The sequence below is a fragment of the Hemiscyllium ocellatum genome, chromosome 5 (genome assembly GCF_020745735.1).
Source record: "Hemiscyllium ocellatum isolate sHemOce1 chromosome 5, sHemOce1.pat.X.cur, whole genome shotgun sequence".
Lineage (NCBI taxonomy): Eukaryota > Metazoa > Chordata > Chondrichthyes > Orectolobiformes > Hemiscylliidae > Hemiscyllium > Hemiscyllium ocellatum.
In genome coordinates, this window is record NC_083405.1 from 94,236,094 (window position 1) to 94,262,343 (window position 26,250).

The following is a 26,250-nucleotide window of genomic DNA, read 5'->3' on the forward strand; positions in this document are numbered from 1 at the left end:
CTGTATAGGACATTGGTCAGGCCACTGTTGGAATATTGCGTGCAATTCTGGTCTCCTTCCTTTTGGAAAGATGTTGTGAAATTTGAAAGGATTCAGAAAAGATTTATAAGGATGTTGCCAGGGTTGGAGGACTTGAGCTTTAGGGAGAGGCTGAACAGGCTGGGGCTGTTTTCCCTAGAGCGCCAGAGGCTGAGGGGTGACCTTATAGGGGTTTACAAAATTATGAGGGGCATGGATAGGGTAAATGGACAAAGTTGAAAATGTATTGCTGGTCAAAGCACAGCAGGCCAGGCAGCATCTCTATTCAGGAATTCTCTATTCCTGAGATGCTGCCTGGCCTGCTGTGCTTTGACCAGCAACACATTTTCAGCTGTGATCTCCAGCATCTGCAGACCTCATTTTTTACTTAAATGGACAAAGTTGTTTCCCTGGGTCGCAGAGTCTAGAACTTGAGGGCATAGGTTTAGGTTGAGAGGGGAATGATATAAAAGAGATGTAAGGGGCAACTTTTTCATGCAGAGGGTGGTACTTGTATGGAATGAGCTGCCAGAGGAAGTGGTGGAGGCTGGTACAATTGCAACATTTAAAAGGCATTTGGATGGGTATATGAATAGGAAGGGTTTGGAGGGATATGGGCCAGGTGCTGGCAGGTGGGACTAGATTGGATTGATGTGGGTGGGTTGGACTGAAAGGTCTGTTTCTATGCTGTGCATCTCTATGACTCTATGAATCTATGATCAGATAACTGTTGTTTTGTTTTAGGTGATGAAAACAAAATGGCTCTCCTGGCCCTTGGAGCTGTTCCGAAGTTGGCTAAATTAATATCCCATGATGACAAACAAATTCATATGTATGCTACAATGGGATTTGGAGTGATGGCAACCAATAGTAAGTATCTGTGACTGGATCTAATGGCCTTGTGGGGGAGAAAAAGAGCAAAATAACCAAAGCACTTAGTGCAGCATGTAACTAAAATTGAAATAAATAATAAACAGAATACAAAATAAATCAAGAAATAGCTGATGCCATGCTTGGTTTGAAATTCCAAATATTGTAGGAGAAAAACTGACAGAGATAACCAGTAGATTCTGCATTCAAGGAAAGACTGATTGTAGATAATGATTAATCTTAATTTTGTCATGGTTATTGATGGCATTGTTGAAATTTAGAAGAAACAAAGCAGAAAACTAAGACAACTTGTGTCCCAGACCCTTCAATCACCACCTGTCCCACATGTGAAAGGTTCAAATTGTGTTTCAGGCTTACTAGAGATCTTAGAACCCATCGGACCGGAGTGGAATCAAGTCATCCTCAATCTGAAGGGATTGCCTAAGAAGAAAAATTAGAACCCATATCCAGCATGTTTTGCTCATTGTGACTTTTTTCAAAAATTTTGTTTTGGAATTTGAGCATTTTTGGAAAAATCAACATTTTTGCGCATTCCTTAATGTCCTTGATAGGTGATGGAGGGCTGCTTTCTTGAACTGTTGCAGTACATTGTGCTCTGTCAATTACTCCAAACTAAAATATATTCCAGAAAAGCAGAAGGATCGTAAGACATAGAAAAACATGCATGGTGAAGTAAGGAAGTTAAAAATAATATATCTTTGAATAAAGGAGTTGGGAAATCATATTTAGGTTGTACAGGACGTTGGTGAGGCCTCTTCTAGATTACAGTGTCCAGTTCTGGTTGCCCAGTTAGAGGAAGGATAGTATTAAGCTGGAGAGGATTCAGAAAAAAATTACCAGAGTGTTGTCAGGAATGGAAGATTTGATTTATTTATAAGAAGAGGTTGGATAGGCTGGGACTTCTTTTCACTAGAGCATTGAAGGTTGAGGGGTGACCTGAAAGAGATTTGTAAAATTGTGATGGGTATGGAAAAGGTGAATGGTAGACATCTTTTCTTAGGGTGGGGATTTCATTATTGGGGGCATATTTTTGAGGAGATCGGAGAAAGTTTGAGAAAAGACACAATGTACAACTCTTTTACATACAGATGTGTGTTTGGAATGAACTTACAGAGGAAATGGTGGATGCGGGTACAGTTGGAATATTTAAAAGACATTTAGATAAGTATGTAAATAAGCAATGTTTGGGTGGTTGTGGGCAAAGCGCAGGCGGTTTAGTTTTGGGACTATAGTTGGCATGGATAGGTTGGACCAATGGGTCTGTTTCCGTGCTGTATGACTCTGGCTCTATCAAGACAAAAACTAAGGCCAATGGAAGGCTGGAAGATTGGGAAATTTTAGGGATTAACAATAGCAAAGGTAAATTATGAAAGAAAACAAGCACAAAATATAAAAACGGATAGCAAAGCTTCCCTAAGTATCTACAAGGGAACAGATAACTAAAGTGAATGTTGATCTCTTGGAGGATGAGACTAGAGAGTTAATAGTGGGGAAAATAAAAATGAGTCACAAAGTATTTTGCATTGGTTTTCGCAGTGGAGAATACCAGTATCAAACTAACAATAACAGATAACGCAGTGTTTATAGAAAGGGAGGAACTTTGAACAATAGTCATTACTCGGGAAAAAGCAAGGAGAAAACTTTTGGGATTGAAGAAAGCCAAGTGCCTGATGGCCTGTATCCTATGGTCTTAAAGGAATTGGCAAGAAGTAATTAGTATGTTACCACTGGGCCCAAGCTGTTTACAATCTACATTAATTACTTGGCTGGGGGATTGAAAGTGCTACAACCAAATTTGCAAATGACACTAAAACAGGAGGGACCATAAATTGCAGTGATATGGACAGGTTAGATGAATGGGTCAATCAGTATTTGGTAGATCAAGTTGAATGTGAGTAAGTGTTAGGTTGTCCATTTTAGTCAGAGGAATGGAAAGGCAACTTATTATCTAAATGGAGAGAAATTACAGAATTCTGGGTGTCCTTGTGCATGAATTGCAAAGAACTAGTATGCAGGCACAGTAGGTAATAAGTAAAGCAAATGGAATTTTGGCATTTATTGTAAAAGGAATAGAGTATAAAAGCAGGGAAATATTGCTGCAACTGCATAAGGCATTAGTGAGGTACTCCTGGAATATTGCATGCAGTTTTGGTTCTGTTTCTTGAGGGATGTAACTACACTGGAGGCAGTCCAGAGGATGTTCAATAGATTGATTCATGAGGGCTTTGTCTTAGGAAGAGAGATTGAGCAGTTTAGGCCCACATGCTTTAGATTGTAGAAAAATGAGAGGATGATAAGATATAGGAGCAGAATTAAGTCATTTGACCTATCAAATCTGATCTGCTCATCAGTCATGGCTGATATGTTTCTCAATCACGTTCTCCTGCCTTCTCCCTACAGCCTTGATCCCTTGCCTATCAAGAATCTGTCTATCTCTGTCTTACATACTCTCATTGACTTGGCCTACACAGCGCTCTGTGCAATAAGTTCCATAGATTAACCATCTTCTGGCCTAATAAATTCCTCCTCATTTCAGTTTTAAAAGGTCATCCCTTCACTCTGAGGGTGTGCTATTATGTCCTAGTCTCTCCTACTGCTGGAAACATCTTCTCCCTGACCACTTGATCCGGGCCTCTCAGTATTCTATCACTTTCAATCCGGAAAGGATCCCAGTCTGGTATGGCAACTGCTCTACCCTGGACTGTAAGAAACAACAAAGAGTTGTGAACACAGCCCAATCCATCATACAAGCCAACTTTCCATCCATTGACTCCATCTATACTACTTGCTATTTTGGAAAGGCAGCCAACTTAATTGAAGACCCTGTTACAATGTCTTCCAACTTCTTCCATCGGGCAGAAGGTACAAAATCTTAAGCACATGTACCAATAGGTTCAAGAACATTTTCTTCCCTGCTGGTATTAGACTTCTGAATGGACCTCTCAAATTTCAAATTAAATATTGACCTCACTGTTTGTGCACCATCTCTGTAGCTATAAAATTGTATTCCTTGCTCTGTTCTATTACCCATATGCACCTTGTATTGTGTGGTCTGCCTGTACTGCATGCTAAACAAAACTTTTCACTGCACGTGACAATTATAAATCAAATCAAGTCACATCAATCAGATCCCCCTCATCCTTATCATTCTAATATCTGTCAAGTAAAAACCTAGAGTCTTCAACCACTCCTCATATGACAATCTCTTCAACCCAGAATCATTCTTGTGGGCTCCTTCCAATGCTAGCACATCCTTTCTTAGATACTGGGCCTAAAACTGCTCATTATGTTCCAAATGAGGTCTAACCAGAGCCTTGTAAAGCCTCAGCATACATCTCTGCTCTTGTATTCTAGCCCTCTTGAAATGATTGCTAACATTGCAAAGCCTTCCTAACTGCCTAATGAACCTGCCTGTTAATTTTAAAAGAATTCTGAACTAGGACTCCCAAATCCCTTTGAGCTTTAGATTTCCAAGGCCCTTCACCGATTAGAAAATAGTCTATCTCTCTCTTTTTCCTACCAAAGTGCATAACCTCACACTTTCCCACATCATATTCCATCTGCCACTTCTTTCCTACTCTTCTAGCCTGTCCAAGTCATTCTACAGCCTCCCTGCCTCCTCAACACAACCTGTCCCTTTACCTTTGTGTCATTTGCAAACTTACCAACAACGACCAAGTTCAGGTTAACTGCCTGTAGTCTCCTGTTTTCTACCTGTCTTCCTTCTTAAACAGGGATGTTACATTAATCATTTTCCAGCCCCTTGGTGACTCTGTCTGACTCCAGTGATTCCTGAAAGATCACCACCAATGCCTCTATAATCTCCTCAGCTATCACCTTCAGACTTCTTTCAAAATATCTAAATAAGGTTCATAGATGCTGAATGGGATTGACCATGTAGGCATAGAAGGTTTCCTCAGTTTGGGCAATTTAGAATGAGAGCTCATTGTTTTAGGATATGGGATAGCAGATTTAAAACAGAATAAGGAGAAATTACTTCTTTCAAAGAATCATGAATCTGTGGAATTCACTATGCCGGAGTGCAGTGGTTGCTGGGATATTGAGTAAATTTAAGGAAAAGATAGATTTTTAAATTTGTAATGGCTTGAAGGGTGATGGAGAATGGGCAGGAATGTGGAGTTGAAGCCAGGATGAGATCAGCCACTATCCTATTGAATGGTGGAATGGACTCGAAGGGTTGAATTGTGGATGACTCCTCCTGATTCTTAAGTTCCCAGCCCTATTAGAAAGGGAGTTACAGGTGACAGTAAAGGAACAGCAATATGGTTCTTAGTCAGGATGATGTGTGATTTAAAGGAGCATTCAGAGCTGTTGATGTTCCCTTTTGTTTGCTACCCCTGACTTTCTGAACAGGAGAGGTCACAAATTTAGAAGGTATTGTCAAAGGAGTCTTGGTGAGTTTTTTGCAGGGTATCTTGTGGACGTTGCATACATGCAGTACTAGTTGTTTGTTGATTTGCTACCTATGCATTCGTGTACTTGCAAAGTCTGTTCCCAACACCATCTTTTATCTTTCACCATCGTCTCATCCAGTCTGCCTCAGTAAACATGGCTTGGTCCTTTGTGGCACATAGAAGTGGTAGCTGCCTTTTTTTTAACTACAGGAAGTCTTTGCACCTATTTCTTGTGGATAACAAGAACTGAAAATACTGGCACTATGTATCAGTGTTAAAGCTAATGAATATTTAAGCTAGTCTATGGGGTGCTAACTAAACAGGCTGTTTTGACTCAAATGATAGCAAACTTCTTGAATGTCACTAGAGGACAGTGGACACTTGCACAGCCACTGGTCTTTAATGGCCAGTAGGTCCAACAGGGAGGATGTCTTCTAGAGGCTGCAAATGTCTTTCACCACCTGAACCAAGTACTTGAGCCTCTGGAAATACTCCTCTTTTTTTGAAGTCGAACCTCTGCTTATATATGGTGGCGGCATGTTGGCTCAGTGGTTAGCACTGCTGCCTCACAGCACCAAGGACCCGGGTTCAATTCCCGCCTTGGGTGACTATCTGTGTGGAGTTTGCACAGTCTCTCCGTGTCTGCGTGGATGAATTGGCCATCCTAAATTGCACATAGTGTTAGGTGCATTAGTCAGGGGCTAAATATAGATTAGATTCCCTACAGTATGGAAACAGGCTATTTGGCCCAACAAGGCCACACCAACCCTCTGAAGAGTAATCCACCCATTCCCTTATCCAATATGTACCTCTCACTAATGCACCTAACACTATGGAGTAGGGGAATGGGTCTGGGTGGGTTACTCTTCGGAGGGTTGGTGTGGACTTGTTGGGCCATAGGGCCTGTTTCCATACTACAAGGATTCTAATCTAAAAAAAACCCAGTCACATGGGTAGTACCTCTAACCTTGACTCTTCTGCTTCCTGCTCTACTCATCACCTGTAAATCTCTTAACAGCTGTGTGTTGCTGTTGTGCATTGTCTGAGGCCCAAAGTAAGAAAAATAAGACACATCCAAATCTAATCTGAATTTGAATTTCTGCAAAGTTTAGAAACAAATATTGCATCATAATTATTTTGAATAAATCTTTTTCAGTGGCAGATAAGAGCACTGGTTTATTGAAATATTTTTCTGATACAATGAGATCCAGAAATTGCTGCTGTATGCAAACCTTGGTTTCAAGAGCTATTGAATAATGAGCATAAAACTGTGGAAACTTTATTAAATATAATTGTGCATTGAAGTAATGCTTTCATGGAACAGTTAACACATTTATATTTCTGGTCTGGGGAGCACACGACATGCTGAAGATACCTGGATTGGTAATCAGCTTATTGGAGCAGTTTTCCAAACACTTTTGCATCTTTGCTGAAGATGTGTTGCTGGAAAAGCGCAGCAGGTCAGGCAGCATCCAAAGAGCAGGAGAATCGACGTTTCGGGCATGAGCCCTTCTCATGCCTGAAATGTCGATTCTCCTGCTCTTTGGATGCTGCCTGACCTGCTGCGCTTTTCCAGCAACACATTTTCAGCTCTGATCTCCAGCATTTGCAGTCCTCACTTTCTCATCGAAGACTTTTGCATCTTTGGCTACTTTAATCCAAGACTAAAACATACACACACTGCTCCATATTAAAATGCTACTCTCTTTTTGAGTAATTATTTGTGTTTTTGAACAAAATAGTCTTTGGTTGCAACTGTTTTGCTTTGGTAAAGTGACTAAAACTATTTATAGCTATTCATTTATTTCCTTCCTGCTGATGTTTTCATTTTTTTTCAGGTGAAGTTCGAAAATCAATGAGGCAGTTGGATTTTCTACCATCCATTATTGCATGTCTAGCTCCAGATGGTAACTCTAAATCTTACTTTTATTATGAGGAATCCATAGATGTCTTGAATCTGAGAAACAAATTCAGTGAAAAACAGAACATAGTTCTGCCCAGATTATTGCTTATTTTTCATAACCTTTTGCTATGCCAACAAAATGTTTGATATCAACAAAATTTTAATTTAGATGACTTCTGTTACAGAATCATAACAAAACGTTTTGACTACAAACTAATTTAAATTAGTTTCTGGTCCACCCATTGAAACATAAACAAAGGAGCAGGAGTCATCCATTTGATAAATGGAGCCTGCTTTGCGACTCTGTATGATCATGGCCAATCCTCTATCTCAATGTCATATCCCTGTTCTCTACACATATCTCTTCACATTTTTAGTGTCTCAAAATCTATCCATTTATTTCTTTCTTAAATATATTGAATGACTTGGCCTCAGCCTGATTGGAAGAGAATTTCGCCATTCTTTAAGTGAAGAGGGTTCTCCTCATCTCAGTCTTGTATGGCCTATCTTATCACTTTTTAATGCTTTAAATTGAGTTACAGTCAAATGTTTACCATTATTGTCCTCCTGTTGCATGTTTTACAATACAATATTTTTGTGGATATGGATCCCTTAAGCAGTTTCTCCTTCCAATTGATTATGTTGTGTAGACTGGAATGGCATACAAGATGATGAGAAAAAATCAATGATGATGAATACTTGTCCTCTTCAACCTTTAACATGTCAATTTACTGTTTAAGTTTATGTTGAACTCCCTAATATTTCTTATACCATGCCTGTAGTATTTTAAAATATATGTTGCAGAGCATATATTTGTCCAATTGTGTATCATCCTTGGAATAAAGACACTTTTACTAAGACTTGTATTAAATTGGCTGAATGTAGTTTAAGCAGAATGAGGGACCACCCCAAAACCAACCCACTAACAATATTTAAAGAAATCATCAATTATTTCAGATTAATTTCTCTTTGATTTAATTTGGCATTTGACAAGACTCTGTTTTGCATAGAGATAAACTACATGCTTGGTGAAGTTCTTGGTTTGATATTGCAAAAGCCTATAGGCCAAGCAGTAAAACTTGATTTGTGGCCTTCCTAATGTGTAGTATGAAATATGGATCAGTCTGATGTTTTGTGGTTAGGTTTAGACTTCTTTTGTACTCACACCTCTGATGAAGTCACTTAAGGAGCAAAAGAAAATAATTACAGTTCTATTAAACACTTGAGCTCAGCTAAAGGGCAATTAAACCTACCTGTTAATTTTTGATTCCAGGTCAGAAGAACCCATTAAGAAGGAATAGGATCCATTTTATTCCAATCTTTGAATTTTTGTTGTATGTGAGTCGTGTGCACTCATGGCACATGTCCCTGCTTCTGAACTGGGAGGCTCAGGTTCAAGCCCCATCTGCTCCAGGGGTGTGCAGTCGCATCTCTCTGAGCAGATTAATAGAAAAATAGGTGTGTGATTGTGACATATTGAACTGTAACAGAGAAAAAAAAGAGAGATTTTATTGGTTTATTTTTGTTTATTGTTTTCTTATGCCTTCACTGCAGATGATGTTGTTGTCCATGAACTTGCTACACTGTGTCTATCTTCTATGTCTATTGATTTCACTAGTAAAGTGGAAATTTATGAGAAAGGTGGGCTGGGACCACTTATTCAACTTCTTTCAAGCCCTGACCCTGATGTTCAAAAGAATTCCATTGAGTGTATTTCAAATTTAGTTAAGGTAAGAATTATTTTTCTTCAATTATGGTTGACTTAGTGTTGTATTAATTCAACAAATATAACCAAGATGTGAAACCGTTTGAAAAGTTTAGAATTCATGGAGATTGCTATTATGATATTTTTCTTAAAACATTGGAGCAGAAATAGAGCATTCAGCCATCAATTCTACTTTACCATTCAATGAGATCATGATTGATCTATTTATCAAATTTACCTTCCTGCTTTATTCCATAGCCTTGATTTCAAATCAAATTCTAAACCAAGCCAATCCATATTTATTCAGTTTACAGTCCTCTGGGACTGGCCTAGGAGATAGGGAAAGTGGGGCCATGAAACAAAAAAGTATGGCATTGACAATAATTGAAATTGCTGGGAAAGCTCTGCAGGGCTGACAGTATCTGTGGAGAGAAAGCAGAGTTAATGAAGAATGATGTTCTGAAGAAGGGTCACTAGTCTGATGACATCAACTCTGCTTTCTCTCCACAGGTGCTGCCAGACTTGCTGAGTTTTCCCAACAATTTCTGTTTTTGTTTCTGATTTCTAGCAACCTCGGTTCTGTGTTTTACCAGTTATAGGGCAGATAGAAAAACCTCTCTCCCACCCCTAAAGCCCAATTGAGCTATTTAACTAACCTATTTAACTAACCTATTTGACCTTTTCCTGCTTTCACCAGTGGCATAGGAGGCAAACTGTTGTGCGGTGGGATAGTTGTGGTTGGAAGGACTGAGGTATGATGTGAAATTGGACCGGTTAAGAACATATTCACTCGAGTTTAGAAGAATCAGGAGCGGGGTTCTCATAGAAATCTATAACATTCTAACAAGGTAAATGCAGGAAGGATGTTTCTGATGAATGGGGAATACAGAACCAGCAGTCACAGTTTAAGGATACAGGGTGGTCATTTCGGACTGAGATGAAGAAAAATGTCTTCACCCAGAGAGTGGTGAGCCTGTGAAATTCTCTGCCACAGAAAGTAATTGAGGCCAAAATATTGAATGTTTTCAAGAAGGAGTTAGGTGTGGATCTTGAGTCTAGAGTGATCAAACGGAATGGGGAGAAGGCAGGAACAGGATACCGAGTTAGATGTCAGCTGTGAACATATTGAATGGCAGAGCATGCTCTAAAGGCTGAATGGTCTGTCCTTTTTCCTGTTTTCCGCATCACATAGTTTCATAGTAATAGGAGCAGGAATAGGCCATTGCCATGTCAAGCCTGCTCTGCTATTCATTAAGATCATGGCTGATCTTTCCATTGTCTCAGCTCCTACCTGCATTACACCCATAACCCTTAATTCCTCTACCATGCAAAAATCCATCCAACTGTATCTTGAATATATTTAATAAAGCTGCCTCTACTGTTTCTTTGGGTAGAGAATTCAATAGATTCACTACTCCCTGGGAAAAGCAATTCCTCCTCATCGCTAAATCTACTTCCCATAATCTTGAGGCCATGTCCCCTAGTCCTAGTCTCATCCACCAGTGGAAACAGCTTTCCTGTATTTATTTTACATGTTTCTATAAGATCCTCCCCTCATTCTTCTAAATTCTAGTGAGTACAGTCCAGGCAGCTCAACCTCTCCTCATCGGGTAACCCCCTCATCTCCAGAGTCAATCTGGTGAACCGCCTCCAAAGCCAGTACATCCTTCCTCAAGTAAGGAGACCTGAACGGCGCACACTACTCTAGGTGCAGCCTCACCAACACCTTGTACAATTGTAACAGAGCTTCTCTGCTCTTAAGTTCAATCTCTTTAACAATGAAACCCAATATTCCACTTGTCTTCCTTATTACATCTTGTACCTGTAAATCAATTTTTTGCAATTCATGTGTGAGCACTCCCAAGTCCCTTTGCACAACAGCATGCTGCAATCTTTCACCATTTAAATAATACTCTGACTTACTTTTATTTCCAAAGAGGATAATTTCACATTTGCCAACATTGTACTCCATGTGCCAGATCCTTGCCACCTCCCTTAACCTATCGAAATCTCTCTGCAGACCCTCCACATCCTATGCACAGTTGCTTTTCCATTCAGCAAACCTGGATACGTTACACTCGGTCTCCTCATCCAAATCATTTATATACGTTATGAGCAATTGCAGGCCCAATACTGACCCCTGCAGCACCCCGCTCACCATTGATTTCCAACCAGAGAAGCACCCATTTTCCCCAACTCTTTGCTTTCTAATGGTTAACCGGTCCTCTATTCATGCTCGTGAATTCCCTGCAACTCCATGCAATCTTATCTTATGGATGAGTCTTTTATGCAGCACCTTATCTAATGCCTTCTGGAAATCCAAGTATGCACATCCCCCCCATCCACCACACTTGTTACATCCTCAAAGAACTCCAGTAAGTTTGTCAAACATGACCATTCCTTCCTGAATCCATGCTGCGTCTGCCTGATGGAATCCTTTCCATCCAGATGTCTCACTATTTCTTCTTTGATCATGGTATGCCTCCAACGGTTTCCTGAATACAGATGTTAAGCTAACTGACCTATAGTTACATCCCTTTTGCCTCCACGTTTTTTAAAACAGCGGCATGACATTCGCTGTCTTCCAGTCCACTGGGACCTGCCTGAAGTCCAGTGAATTTTGGTTAATTACCACGAACACATCTACTGTAACTTTCAGCACTCTGGGTGCAATCCATCAGGATTAGGGGACTAATCTACCTTTAGACCCTCAAGTTGCTCAACGCTAGGTTGGTTGCAGCACAGTAGGTTTTACTGTGAAGGCTAATGTCCAGTGCAAAGGAGTTTTTTTTGTAATTTTCCTGCTGAGCTTATGGTGCAAATTGCAAGTTTCTCACAAATTCAGAGTTTCCCTTCCCACATAGGAAACAATGGTGGACAGGCAGTGACTGTTTCTATTGATGAAAGGATAGAGATTGGCAAAAGAAGGAATAGCAAAATGAGGAGAAAACCTTTTTAAGCAGCAAGTGGTTGCAGAAATGCATTGCCTTAATGTGCTGAGAAGGCTGTTTCACTTGTGACATTCAAAGTAATGGGATCATTACATGAAAAGAAAGTTACAAGACTGATAAAAAGGCAGGGGCACGATACTATACGAATTAATAACTTGCACCAGATATAACAGCTATCAGCTTTTTAGTATAAAATTCTGCAAACACCTCTCAAGGCAATTATTAACAGTACTAGTTATTGCAACAATGCTTACATAATATAAGACAACAGGCTACCACTGGCGACACAGAATCCATCTGTACATCTGCATCCTGCTCCTCTGTCACAGTCCTTGCTGGGGCTGTACAACCGGCTAGCCCAGACTAGTGCAAAGCTTAGGCCCAGAGCTTGTCCTCCAAAGTCACATGATAAACTAGCAACTATAGGCATTAGGGAGTGATCAGTCACCTTTTTTGTCATTGCTAACAGAACATGTTTAATTTTTTTTGAGTTTGCTCTTGATCTTTGTCTTTATAGCAAAGTGGATCAAACCTATTCATTTTGATAGAAGCGAGTCACATTGTGGTAAAGGCCATGGGATTGTCAGTGACTAGAAAATGGGAGGGCATATTTAGTCAACGTGCTCTTATCTCTGGGCTCTGGAAATTCCTGCCATTGCCTTCCTTCCAAATATTGGAACACAGTGTCTAATCTGTCCAGTATATCTGTGTTAGCTTATCAAATTGTAGGAGGGTCACTTTAAAAACTGCCTATCTCTCCTTCCACCTCACTCTTATTGTCTCTGTTAGCTTCCACTACTCTTACCTCCTTATTCTCTTCCCAGCAATGATTTGGGCTCAAAATGTTTATGTAAAATAACCTATTCTTCTTCCTGTGATCTGGAGTATATGTCAGATAAGTGACTTCTTTCTAATCTTAATTGCCTTGTATGGACTACTGAATTTTACTTTCAGATCCAGTGATACCAATACTTCATCTCTCGCTTGAAATGTTCAAGTTGTAGAATGTATATGCCCTTTATTTCATTTTCATTTCTCAAATCCTCAATACTCCGTGCATCTGTGAGTCTCTCTAGAAATGTGGCCACACAGTCCAACAGACTAAAGCCAGTAGATTCATTTGAGGACTCTCTGGTAGTAAGTAATATGAAATCTAATCCTTTAACTCAATCCTGTGAGTATTCATGACAATATGCCTTAATCATGATTTGAAAGTCTGACGGTACCTGTCCAAAGCTCCCCATATTTTCAAATGATGCACAATTGGCTTCAGTTGTTCAATCTGAAAAACTTAAGATGAGTGTCACATCCCAATCATATTGTATCACAATTGGTAGTCCATAGAGTGAAAAAAAATTGAGGTAACTTGTCCATCACTGCCTCAGCTGTAATGGTTCTTAAAAGAATGGCAACTGGAAATTGTGTTATCATATCCATAACATTAAAGATAAACTAATGTACTGTTTTTGTTCTTGGTATTGATCCTACAGAACCTACTGTAGCCCAAATAAATGGTTCTTCAAAAAGTGATCTGGGTATCAAAGATTCTGGCTTATTAGATATTGAGGTTTTCCAACAATTTGATATGTATGACACAATTTACACAGAGTCTTGGACATGTTAAATGTCTGTAATATAGATGCATGTGTCTTCTGTATTATTTTTGTTCTGCCATAAGAATTTCTTGTACTACTGGTAATATTTCCTAATGTTCTAATGCCATAATTAGAACACTTTCCATTCTTCATCTGCGTGACTGTGAGGGTGTCTCCACTTTCTCACAGAACTCTGCTTTAACATAATACACTCTGGAACTCCATCAGCCTCAGCTACATTGTGAATTGGGCTAGAGTAGTGCTGGAAAAGCACAGCAGGTCAGGGGGCATCCGAGGAGCAGGAAAATTGACATTTTGGGCAAAAGCCCTTCATCAGAAATGAGTCTGGGAGCCTCGGTGGTGGAGAGATAAATGGGAGGTGGGTGGAGCTGGGGGGAAGGTGGCTGAGAGTGCAATAGGTGGATGGAGGTGTGGTAAAGGTGTCAGGTCAGAGAGGGGGTGGAGTGGATAGATGGGAAGGAAGCTTGACAAGTGGGACAGGTCATGAGGATGGTACTGAGCTGGAAGGTTGGAACTGGGGTAAGTTGGGGGGGAGGGGAAATGAGGAAGCTGATGAAGTCCACATTGATGCCATGGGGTTGAAGGGTTCCAAGGCGGAAGATGAGGTGTTCTTCCTCCAGGCAATGAGTGGTGAGGGAGTGGCGATGGAAGAGGCCCAGGACCTGTATGTCCTCAGCAGAATGGGAGGCAGAGTTGAAATGTTCAGCCACAGAGTGGTGAACTTGATTGGTGCAGGAGTCCTGGAGATGTGCGAGTAGGCGGGCAGTCTCCCCAATGTAGAGGAGACCACATCAGAAGCAACAGATACAGTAAATGACATGTCTGGAAGTGCAGGAAATCTGCCAATGTTTCCACCACCTACAAACGGACCCCACCACCAGAGATATATTTCCCTCCTCACCGCTATCCACTTTCTGTAAAGATGTCTCCCTCAGTGACTGCCTGGTCAGGTCCATGCCCCCTACTAGCCCACCGTCCCCTCCTGGCACCTTCCCCTGCCACCGCAGGAATTGCAAAGTCTGCGCCCACACTACCCCCCTCACCTCCATCCAAGGCCCCAAAGGAGCCTTCCACATCCATTAAAGCTTCACCTGCACTTCCACGCATTTCATTTACTGCATCCGTTGCTCCCAATGCAGTCTCCTCTAAATTGGGGAGACAGGATGCGAACTCATTGAGCGCTTCAGAGTACATCTCTGGACACCCGCAGCAATCAACCCGTGGCCGAACATTTCAACTCCCCCTCCCACTCTGCCGAGGGCATGCAGGTCCTGGGCCTCCTCCATCGCCACTCTCTTACCACCCGATGCCTGGAGGAAGAACGCCTCATCTTCCGTCTTGGAACCCTTCAACCCCATGGCATCAATGTGGACTTCATCAGTTTCCTAATTCCCCCCACCCCACCTTACCCCAGTTCCAACCTTCTGACTCAGCACCATCCTCCTGATCTGTCCCACCTGTCAGTCTTCTTTCCTACCTATCCGCTCCACCTCCATCCACCTATTGCACTCTCTGCTCCCTTTCCCATAGCCCAACCCTCCTTCCCATTTATCTCTCCACTCCCAAGGCTCCCAGCCTCATTCCTGATGAAGGGCTTTTGCCTGAAACGTCAAATTTCCTACTCCTCGGATGCTCCCTGACCTGCTGTGCTTTTCCAGCACTACTCTAATCTTAAGGATAACAAATACTGGCCTTTCCAGAAATATCCATGTGGCGTGAAAAGATAAAGAAAAATGTTGAATGTTGAATAGTTGGAAGATAGAAATGTAGTTTCAATGAAGTATACCTTTGACGTTTCTAAACTCAAGTTTGTGTATCCCACATGCAAATGCAGTTTGCCAGTGCCACCTTTCATGGACAAAGGGTGAAGGAGGTTGTTAGCCATGGAACATTCAGGGACATAAGGGTAAACAAACTGTTGACCGGAACAAGCAATCAGCAAGCTCCAGTTGCCAGGTCCCCACTCTGACTTACTTTTCAGGGACTTATCTAATTTTTTTGGTGGAGGAAAAGATGATTTGGAAGTGATTATAAACAAGGCAAGTTGGCTGTTTAAAGATTTGCAAACATATGGAAATAAGATAGTCACTGCTCAATGGTGAGGTTCTGAAGTCACTGGTTCAAGCTTGAGATGAAAATCCCAACTTTCATGCCATTACTCACACCAGTCCATGGTGTGGAGCTGTTGGTGTTGGTCTGGGGTGCCTATGAGCTTCTTTTCACTTCTTCTGATGAAGGAGCAGCTTGTGATTTTAAATAAACCTGTTGGACTATAACCTGGTATCGTGTGACTTCTGACCTCACACCAGTCCATTAGGAGAGTTTTCTACGCTATGAAGTTGTTGTAAAAACTCATCATGTTCATCAAAATAAAACAAAGAATTGCAAATACTGGATATCTGAACCAAAAACAGTAATTGCTGGTAAACTCAGGACTGGCAGCATCTCTGGGAAGAAAACAGAGTTAACGTTTTGAGTTCAGTGACTCTTCATCAGAAATCACTGGACTCAAAATGTTAACTGTTTTCTTCCCATAGATGCTGCCAGAACTGCTGAGTTTCACCAGCAATTTCTGTTTCTGTTTCAGGTTCATCAATGTCTCTTAGGAAGAGAAATTATTTGATCTGGCCTTCATGTGCCTCAAGTCCTAAAGCAGCATGCTTGACTCTTAACTGCTCTCTGGATTGATCTAGAAAGTCACTCAGTTTAGAAACAACAAATGCTGGCCTTTCCAGAAATATCAATGTGGTGTGAAAGGATAAGGAAGAATGTGTGAATGTTGAATACTTGGAAGGTAAAAGTGTGCTTATAAATTTTTTAAAAATACAATGAAGCATAAATGGCAGGGGAGTCTTCAAGTGTCCAGAACAGTGATACAAAAGAGATTATTTAATAAACAAAGTACTATGGAGATGGCAGGACAGATAATGTGCTGTTGCTGTAGCTGGGAGCTGCTGAACACCAATTTAATCCAGAGTGAACCTTTCTGTGGCAAGTGTTTGCAGCTCAAGTAAATTTGGATCCAAGCTGAGAACTGAAATCTGAGCTGCACACTTGCAGCCACCTCAGGGAGGAGATAAGTTACCCAGATACTTTGGTCTTGGAACTTGTCACACTCCTTGGATTAGGTCATTCAGACTTGGTCTGTGACCAATGACAGAACCATATGACTGCAAGTGAGGTGGTTCAAGGGACTGATGACTTAGTTTTCAAGTAGATGCTGCCTTTGCAATTGTCTACTGTAATGTGGCTCTTGCAATCTGTGTGGTTGAGAGCAGGAACTGCAAGGTGGATGAGCAGACTGACCACTGCACCATTATACAGGGAGCTATTGAAGTCTGGTGAGATAATAGCAGTATTAGGGATGGCAAAGTTAGGAGGATTGATATTCTTTTGTGTAATTATGAGCATGTGTCTTGAAGGCTGTGTTGCCTGCCCAGTGTCAGGGTCAATAACATCTGCTTCAGGGTGAAGAAGAACTTGGAGTGGGAGTTGCCAATATCTGCTTTGATTTCAGTAACATTGATAAGATGATAAAAGAGGTTCTGATGAAAGAATTTGAACAGTTAGGAGCTAATTTTAAATGCACCATCTCCAAAATAATAATGTCAAGATTACCACTGGGACAATGAACAAACTGACATAGGGGAAATAATTAAGGGAGTTAAATTTGTGGCATAAAGATTCATGTGGGAGGAATGAATTTCAATTTATGGGTCACTGTCACCTGCAAGAGGTAAAAGGAAGCAATTCTGGTGGAATGCGCTTCACTTGATCCATACTGGGGCAAGTGTCCTCGTGAATCAAATAACTAAACATGTTGAGAGGGTATTAAATTAATTGGAGGGAGTAGGTGGGAAGGATATGACAACATTGCAGGATAGCTTTGTGGATAATGGTACTCAATGTGGCACAGGAAAGGACAAATTATACAAAACATCTTTTATAAAAAGAAAGAAACAGGTTCAAAGGTGGAAGAAATGTTGTGAGTAGGAAATAAATGCAACAACTATCACCAGAAAAAAGTTACTCAGGAAACTAACGAGACTAAAGGCTGATGACTCCCTAAGGTTGCATACTAAAGGAAATGTCTACCAAGATATAGTGGAACCACAGCTAGGAATGGTCCAAAAATAGTAAATTAGCATGGATAGGTAAAGTTAAAAAAATCAAAGTCATCTTGGTCCCAGACGACCATTGGGTGGTTCTGTCATGGGAGAGTGATGACCAGTGGTGAATTTAACCTAAGGGCCCTCAGACCTCAGGCAAGGTTGAGAAGGTGGACCTTCATGTAACCTGTAGTCAGTGCAAGTTTGAACACACATTATTGGTTTTACTCTGCATGGCAAACCAGCTATCCAGACAACTGAGCTAATCAACCCTCACTGCATGGATAGAGGATTAGCTAGCTAATAGAAAACAGAAAGTTAGTAAAAGCAATTTTAGGATGACAACTTTAACTAGTGGAGTGTCACAGGGAACAACGCTGGTGGTCCATAATTATTTCCAAGATATGTTAATGATTTGGACAAGGGAAGTGAATGCACTATCCTCAAGTTTGCGGATGTCACCAAAATAAATGGCAAGGCAAGTAGTGAGAATGGGTAAAAAATGAGGTCTGCAGATGCTGGAGATCACAGTTGAACATGTGTTGCTGGTTAAAGCACAGCAGGTCAGGCAGCATCCAAGGAATAGGAAATTCGACGTTTGGGGCATAAACCCTTCATCAGGAATGGGAATCAGTAGTGAGAATGACAGAGTGTTCAGAGGGATATAAACAGGCTAAGTGGGTGAGCAAAAACTTGGCAGATGGAATATAATCCTACACAATATGAGGTTATCCACATTGGCAGGAAGAATAGAATATCTGAATTTTACTTCAATCGCAAAAGACAGCATAGTGGGATTTGGTAACTTATCCTCATGCATAACTTACAAAAAGCTGGCATACAAGTTTACTGGGTAGTAGGGAAATGAAATGTTGGACATTATTTCAAAGGAAATGGAATATAAAAATAAGGAAGTCTTGCTCAAACTATTGTTATGATATGGAGGCGAACCCATCTGTTAATTAAACCAAACACCCAGAAAAGCTCACCTCGCCTCATAATCTGTTAAAATATGAGTGACAGAGAACTCCTAAATTCCACTGTGTAAAGAAAATAACATCAATTTATTTTCTAACTGTAAAAATGAACATTAAACAAAACCTATTCATGAATCTAAGGCCCCCTTTCTCTTAACTGCTTATTATTTGACTCCAACTCTAGAAAAATATGCTGTTCTAATAAGGCACTTATTAAAATTACATTAGTTTAATGTCAAAACCATACCATCTCTGTCGTCTTCTGTGTCTTCACTCTTCTGACTGTTGATCTCTTTGGGTTATGTTCTTTCTTTTTACTGCAAGCATGTTTCATATGAAAAGTTACCTTTGATAGAGAATGTTTTCTAATTTCTTTGAGAGCATGATGTTAGATGTGCAATTAGCTCTCCAGCAGTTTCTCTCTCTACAACAGTTGCTCTGTGACCAGTTTTCAAAATGTCTGCATTCTTATTGCTTCTAACACCAGATTGTCTCATTGGTTTGACGATGGCAAAACAATAAATTCAAACACAATTGGGTTTTAGTATCCTGGGGTATAATTGAAATGATTGGCTAAATTCGAATCATTGTCCAAACAACAACCAAAACTTAGGTATTCATTTCACAGCCAAAATTATATATTTTCATTTTCCAGTACACTCTGGGACTGCCATATAGTCGTATACACAAGTGCTTATAATCTCTCAGTTCAGAACAGCATTCTCTTTCTCTTAACAGTACAGTACATGCATTCAACTTCTTAACACTAGTCAAACCACAGCTAGAATACCATGAACAGTTCTGATCTCCTTATCTAAGGAAAGACGTAATGGCATTGAAGGCCATCCAGAGAAGGTTCACCTCGGTTATTCCTAAATATACAGAGATTTTCTTATGAGGAGGGGTTGAGTAGATTAGGCCTGTATTCGTTGGAGTTTAGAAGAATGAGAGGTGACCTTATTAATACATATAAAATCTTAAGAGCCTGACCAGACAGATGTAGAGAGGGTTCCCCTTGTGGGAGAATCTAGGACCACAGAACAATATATCAGAGTAAGGCATCACCCAGTGAAGACAGAGCTGAAGGGGAATTTCTTCTCTAGAGGATTAGAAGGTAGTGAATCTGTGAAATTGTTTACCACAGGGGGATGTAAAAGATCAGATTTTTAGTTAGTAAGAGAATCCAGGCATATGAAGGAAAGGCAGGAAATTGGAGTTGAGGACCATTAGATCAATCATGATCTCATTGAATGACAGAGCAGATGATGAAATGAATGACGTTCTTTTGCTCCAAGTCTTATGGTCTCATGGTATGAAGAATTACACAATAGAGATAATTAGAGTTAACAGAAGTAAATTAACAGATTTGTAAAAAGAACTTATGTTCAATAATAAAGTTATGGAGATAATTTTCATCTTCAATACGTTTTCTAGGATTATATGTGTCGTGTCGCCCTTAATAAAATGAATGGAATATTTCCTGTGTTGAACCTACTAAACTCTGAATATCCTGTCATTCAACAATTGGCACTGCAAACCTTAATAACCGTCTCCAATGATGCAGGGAGCAGAAAGACACTGTTTCAGAATGAAGGTCATGAAAGCCTTCTGCAGGTTCTTGATTCACCGGTAATTAAATCTATATAGTAAATTGTGTTTTCATTAATGTGTTCAGCGTTTGATCCAAGTATTAACCACATGATTTATTAATGAGTAAAACTGAGAGAACTGTGGATGTTGTAAGTGAGGGGAAAAAAGGTAATCTCAGTTCTTTCTTGTTCAAAGCGAGTCATTTAGTAGGTAATACCAAATTGAACAAAGTACAGTAATATTTGCAATATTCTGAAGAAAGGTCACTAGACCCAAAACATTCTTTCTCTTCAGAGATACTGTCAGAGTTGCTGAGTTTCTCCAGTAATTTCTGTTTTTAATACAATATTAAATGCCATTTGAAATCCATATCCTTTGTTATGTGGTATCAATATTAAGTATATATGTGTCCTATACAATTAATGATTATATGTCCTATGTATGTCTTACACAGAATTAACAATTACAATTGATTCAAAATTATTTTCCAAAAGATTGTCTTTCTCCCACTCAAATAAAGCAATATGTTAATTTTGATATATTTGCCACTGTTGAAAACAGTAGTGCTATTTTAACACCACATTTGAAAGTCATTTAGCAATGCTAGGTGTATTTTAAGTATGCTAACTTAACTTTCTTTCTTTGAAAACAATGAAATCAAATCCTGAACTCTGTTGTATGTGTATCAATCAGTAATTGTACAGATAGTGTATATTAAGAGCAGTGAAAGATGATTTTAGAATATTTGTATCTTGTGCGATCAATACAGGGTATTTGCCCACACAAGGAGGAAAGAGCCCTGATGCATTAAATCACTGCAACCCATTTCTTGCTGTTGGGTGAAATATTGAGCAGATCAAAGGGTCCCTCGCAGAAATTGCCAGTGTATTTCTTCAGCGTGAATATTGCTGGGAAATTGTAATGTCTGTTATTGCTTATACATCATAGAGTCACCAAGTCATACAGCACGGAAACAGAATCTTCGGTCCAATCAATCTATGCCAAACATAATCCCAAACTAAACTAGTCCTAGCTGTCTACTCATGGTCCATATCCTTCCAAACCTTACCTGTTCATGTACTTGTCCAAATGTCTTTTAAGCATTGTAATTGCGTGCATATCCACCACTTTCTCAAGAAGTTCATTCCACACGTGAACCACCCTCTGTGCAAAAGAAAAATTGCCCCCATGCCTTTTTAAAATCTCTATCCTTTCATCTTAAAAAGATGCCTCCTTGTCTTGAAATCCCTCAACCTAGTGAAAAGACACCTACCATTAGCCCGATGTATACCTCTCATGATTTTGTAAATGTCCATAAGGTCACCTTTCAACCCCCTACGCTCCAGTGAAAAATGTCCCAGCCTATCCAGCCTTTTTTTTTAATAACTTAACCTTCTGAATAGTGTTAATAAACAGACAGAAATAAAATTATGGATCAACTTATTGAACAAAATAATTATGTTAGGCATTCAACACCATTTCTCCAGAAGTATTACTGGTTGCTGTATTTGGATTAATCCATTTAATCTGTTTAAAAGAAAAAGTTCTTTAAAGTTTTTCTGCTTCAAATAAATTGAGCAAACCTCTAAAGATTTTGTTATAATTGTCACCAATCTTACTGCTTTTTATTAGCTTTTAGTTTTAACAAAGTCAATTTGAGTCAGCCAACGTAATCCTAAGGGAAACCATTTGATTTCTTCTAGGCTGGTCTTGCCTGACATTTCACCATGGTTGGTTGGTCTTCAGAACAAAATCCTTAATAGTCCTCTATCCTTACTGTTTTGCTGGTTAACTTGCATGACTGGTAAGCATATATGATTTCTGTCCACTATATAGAGTCCTACAGCATAGAAACATGCCCATCAGCTCACCATTTCTGTGCCAACCAACAAACACCATGCTATAGTAATCTCACTTACTGCACTTTTCCCATAGTCTATCGTGCTCTGGCATTTTAAGTGCTCATCTAGAGGTTTATTGAATGTTGTTAAAGTACCAGCCTCCATCGCCCTGTCTGGCACTGCATTCCATATTTCTCCCACCATCTGGGCAAAAACATTTTTTCTCAGATTCCTTCTAAACCATTTAGAACCATTCCTCAAATTCAGTTTATGCCTTCTTTTGTTAGACACGTCTGCCATGGGGAAAACATTCTCATGATCTAACGTATCTATGCCTCACATTATATTGTAAACCCCAATCATACCTCAGCCTATCCCCGCTGCCCTTCTTGAACAAATGAACCACATTTGATATCCTAATAGTCATCTGGCACTTCACCTATGGCCAGCGGAGCATTAACTATCTCTACTTGGTCTCAGCAATCTCTTTCCTTGCCTTTCATAGAAGGCTGGGATACATCTCATCAGGCTCGGCGAATTTATGCACAGTTATGCCTGTTAAAACATCCAATACTTCCTCGTTATAAATCTTAACATGGCCTAGAACTTCACCACTCCAAATTAAATCTCCAACTTTAATGTCCTTTGAATCCTTTGAATAATGATGAGAAATATTCATTTACGACCTCACCCATGTCCTTTGACTCCACTCTCAGATTGCCCTTTTGGTCCTGAATAGTCCAACTCTTTACCAACCTCTCAAAAACAGAACCAGAAATGATATCACACACCACAACAAACCAAGACAAGCGTGACACAAACCCAACACTTCACTGGAGGCTCACTGATGATGTTACCTGGTATGATGACAAAGCGTCTGAAAACAAACCACCAGCTCAGTGAGCAAACCAACAATCTGACTGTCTGTATTTCTGAAGGGCCTCCCCTGTTTTAATGCTATGCGCCTAACATAGGAGCCTTTTATTCCTTTTTCAACCTCTCAATATCCCTTGACATCAAGGGTTTCCTGGACTAGCTGCACTTGCCCTTCACTGTTAGAAAAACCTACTGACCCTGAACTCTCACTGGACTATATTGAACACTCACCATCTATCAAATGGGTTGTGTCTGTTTCCAGTTTTATTATCTTCGCTTGTCAACACAGAAGAACACCCCTATATAGCTTCACCATTGCCACATGTTAAAAGGACGGTTCCTATTTTTGTTTAGCTTTCACCAAGCAAGGATTGAGCAAGGGTTGTAAAACCAACAGATCAGTCACCTCTTAATCTCATCATCTGTTGTGTTTAGTGAAAAATTTATTTATCACCGAATTACCCTCCATCTTAATTGTGATTGAAAATTCTAAACTTTATTACTAAATTAAATTTAAAATATTAAAATTATTAAAACAATTAAAACTTATTAAAATATATCTAAAACAATTAAAATTTATAACTAAAATATTAGAGAACCTTTAAGAAATCCATTAAGAGTCAATAAAAATACAAAGTAATTCCAATGTTAGAGAAGTTGTAAGACTTATTGTCTCTTGGGCAAATATCTTATAATATTTAATTGCTAAAGTCTCCATCAATTCGTTATTCTCATAAAGCCATAAAAGAATACGATGGCGCCTTTAGTTAGGTCCAGTATCTCTTTCTTTAAGTGTTGATACTTCTATATCTCCTCCTCCCATGCTAGTTCCAAAGAGTCATTTTCATTCTCAAACTGTATGGTGACACCCACTAATACCTCTGGATCATCCTTACGCAAGATTAGATCAGGAATCCATAGCTTTCCTTCACTATCTTTTAAGCATGGTTCAATAAAGATTGTCCGACTGTTTTTCTTTATAAATTGAGTTAACACTTCCACAGTTTTGTTGTGTCTCTTTATCCTCGTGTTCTTCATCGAGGGGCACCATCCTGAAATATGAGAAATCATTTGTATTGCTATATTACATTGCCTATAATTTTTATTGCTTAATGGCCTTCCCCTAAGATAGAGTTGACCTTGTGGGATATAAATTGGTTCTTAACAAAATTGTGTTTATGACCTTTGATGTCTTTATATATAACAATGTTCTAGTCCAATTGTTAGGTGATAATTTTTTAAGTAATGGACGCCAACCCCTTGCCTGAGCAACGCCATCCACTTCTGCATCTCTAATTCCCTCTATTTATCATAGTTACTACTAATAGCCCCTTCACAATACACAGAATTGTGTAATCCCAGATCCGTCCGACTAAGTATTAATTCGAGGATTCCAGATGTCGCTAAGAATCTTCAATTTACTCAGTTCCATAAGTCTTTCTGATATTATGGATTCGTTAAATCGAATGAGACCTGTAGTATCTCATCAGAGGATCTCCCAAATGCCTCATGTTGTAATTGGAATTAAAATTGCTAACTTATTTAGTCCAAGTCTGCCATTGATATTATGAGCATATAAAATGCCATCCGTAATCAACTGTAACAAGTGTAAAATCTCCTGAATAAAACCCTTAATTATTGTGTCTAATCTGTTAAGGTAAGTTTGTGAAGCTTCAGAAAGCATTAGGTAATAATATAATCTGGGGATAAAATATGTTTTAAACAGCTCTACTTTCTGTGCCGGGTTTAATGGAGATCTATTAAGATTCCCTGTCCAATTTTCTTTTATAAATATTTTTACTAAAAAAAGATTTTTGAGATTTTTTTTACAAAATTACAAAATTAATATAAAATAGTCTATCCACTTTACAATATAATAACAGCACCTATATAAAATTTAAAAACTAGTTGCTAATCTATTCTACAAACTACAAAAACACAAAATAAAATATAGGAAAAGAAGACTCTATACATATAAAAAAGATCACAGTATCATATATTCCTAACAATAACCCCAAAAAATTAAATAAATAAATACACATTCAAAATAAAGTTATATCAAGTCACAACAAAACCCGTATTTATCTGGGATTCTTCCTCCCAGGGGCCCCCGAACCAACCAACATCGTCCTCACGGTTAAGCAAAGGCCCTAAATAGTATGGCTGATAAATCTGCATCGGTGTAGTTCAAAAAGGACTGCCATGTTCTATACAATAATTCAGTTTTTGGTGCACCATATTCAGAAGGAAGTTCAGGTGGATATATTCCATAACTATCCTATGCTAATTCAAATGTCCTGGGTGACTTTCAGGTACCCAACTTACTAAAATATTTTTCCTCGCACAAAAGGAAAGGATAGTGAATAGTATCTTCCCATATGCATCTAGAGAAGGGAAATTTGGATAACCCAAAAGAAGAGACACTGGGTCCAACCCAATCTCCGTTCCCAAAATCTTTGCCAAGGCATTCGCTACGCTGTCCCAATATCTACGAATCTTGTGGCATGTCCACAAACAATGAGTGAGAATACCAACTTCTACTTTACATTTAGGGTACATTGGGGATGCTCCTGCCTTGAACTTTGCGAGCCGCTCTGGTGCCATATGAGCTATCTTGAATTGAATAGCCTGAGTTCTATTACAGATAGAGGTCTTCCTGGCACTTTCCCAGATATCCTCCCACATCTCTAAGGAGATTTCCATCCCTAATTCTTGATTACAGGTTTTATATAACCATTCCATGTCCTTCAATACCTTATTATGTAGCAAGTGATAGAGAGTACTGACCGAAGGCACATCCATTGGCCTAACCTCTCTCCTTTCCATATCCGATTTATAAGGATTAGTCATCAACGTGGTCTTTTTTTGGATGAAGTCTCGTACTTGAAAATATCGAAAAAGATCCTTCTTAGGCAACCCGAACTTCTGACGCAACAGTTCGAAGGATATCACAATCTCCCCATTGATCAGATCTCCCAAACATGAGATACCACTTGACTCCCAGGTTTTAAATCCAGCATCAGTCAGGCCTGGCTGAAATCCCAACATATTCGAGTAAAAGGTAAGGTCTGCAGATGCTGGAGATCAGAGCTGAAAATGTGTTGCTGGTTAAAGCTTATGCCCGAAACGTCGAATTTCCTGCTCCTTGGATGCTGCCTGACCTGCTGCGCTTAAACCAGCAACACATTTTCAGCTCCGAAATCCCAACATTCCCACTATAGGGGTAGAAGGGGAGATTTTTTTATAAACTACCCCCATTCTGTCTCATCATCCTCCAAGCTTTGATTGTATTTAATACAATAGGATTTTTACAATGATCCATAATAACTCTCATCTTATCCATAAATAGTAGATTGAT

The 26,250-nt window shown here is 39.5% G+C and overlaps 1 protein-coding gene across 1 annotated transcript in view; it reads left to right on the forward strand.

Moving 5' to 3' along the window:
* Positions 1-26,250, forward strand: part of armc3 (armadillo repeat containing 3) — a 184,186-nt gene that overhangs the window by 32,007 nt on the left and 125,929 nt on the right. Inside the window, exons 3-6 of the mRNA XM_060825711.1 lie at positions 763-888; positions 7,163-7,231; positions 8,782-8,957; positions 20,020-20,214. Coding sequence (XP_060681694.1) covers positions 763-888; positions 7,163-7,231; positions 8,782-8,957; positions 20,020-20,214 — 566 coding nt within the window. The remainder of the gene's footprint in view (positions 1-762; positions 889-7,162; positions 7,232-8,781; positions 8,958-20,019; positions 20,215-26,250) is intronic.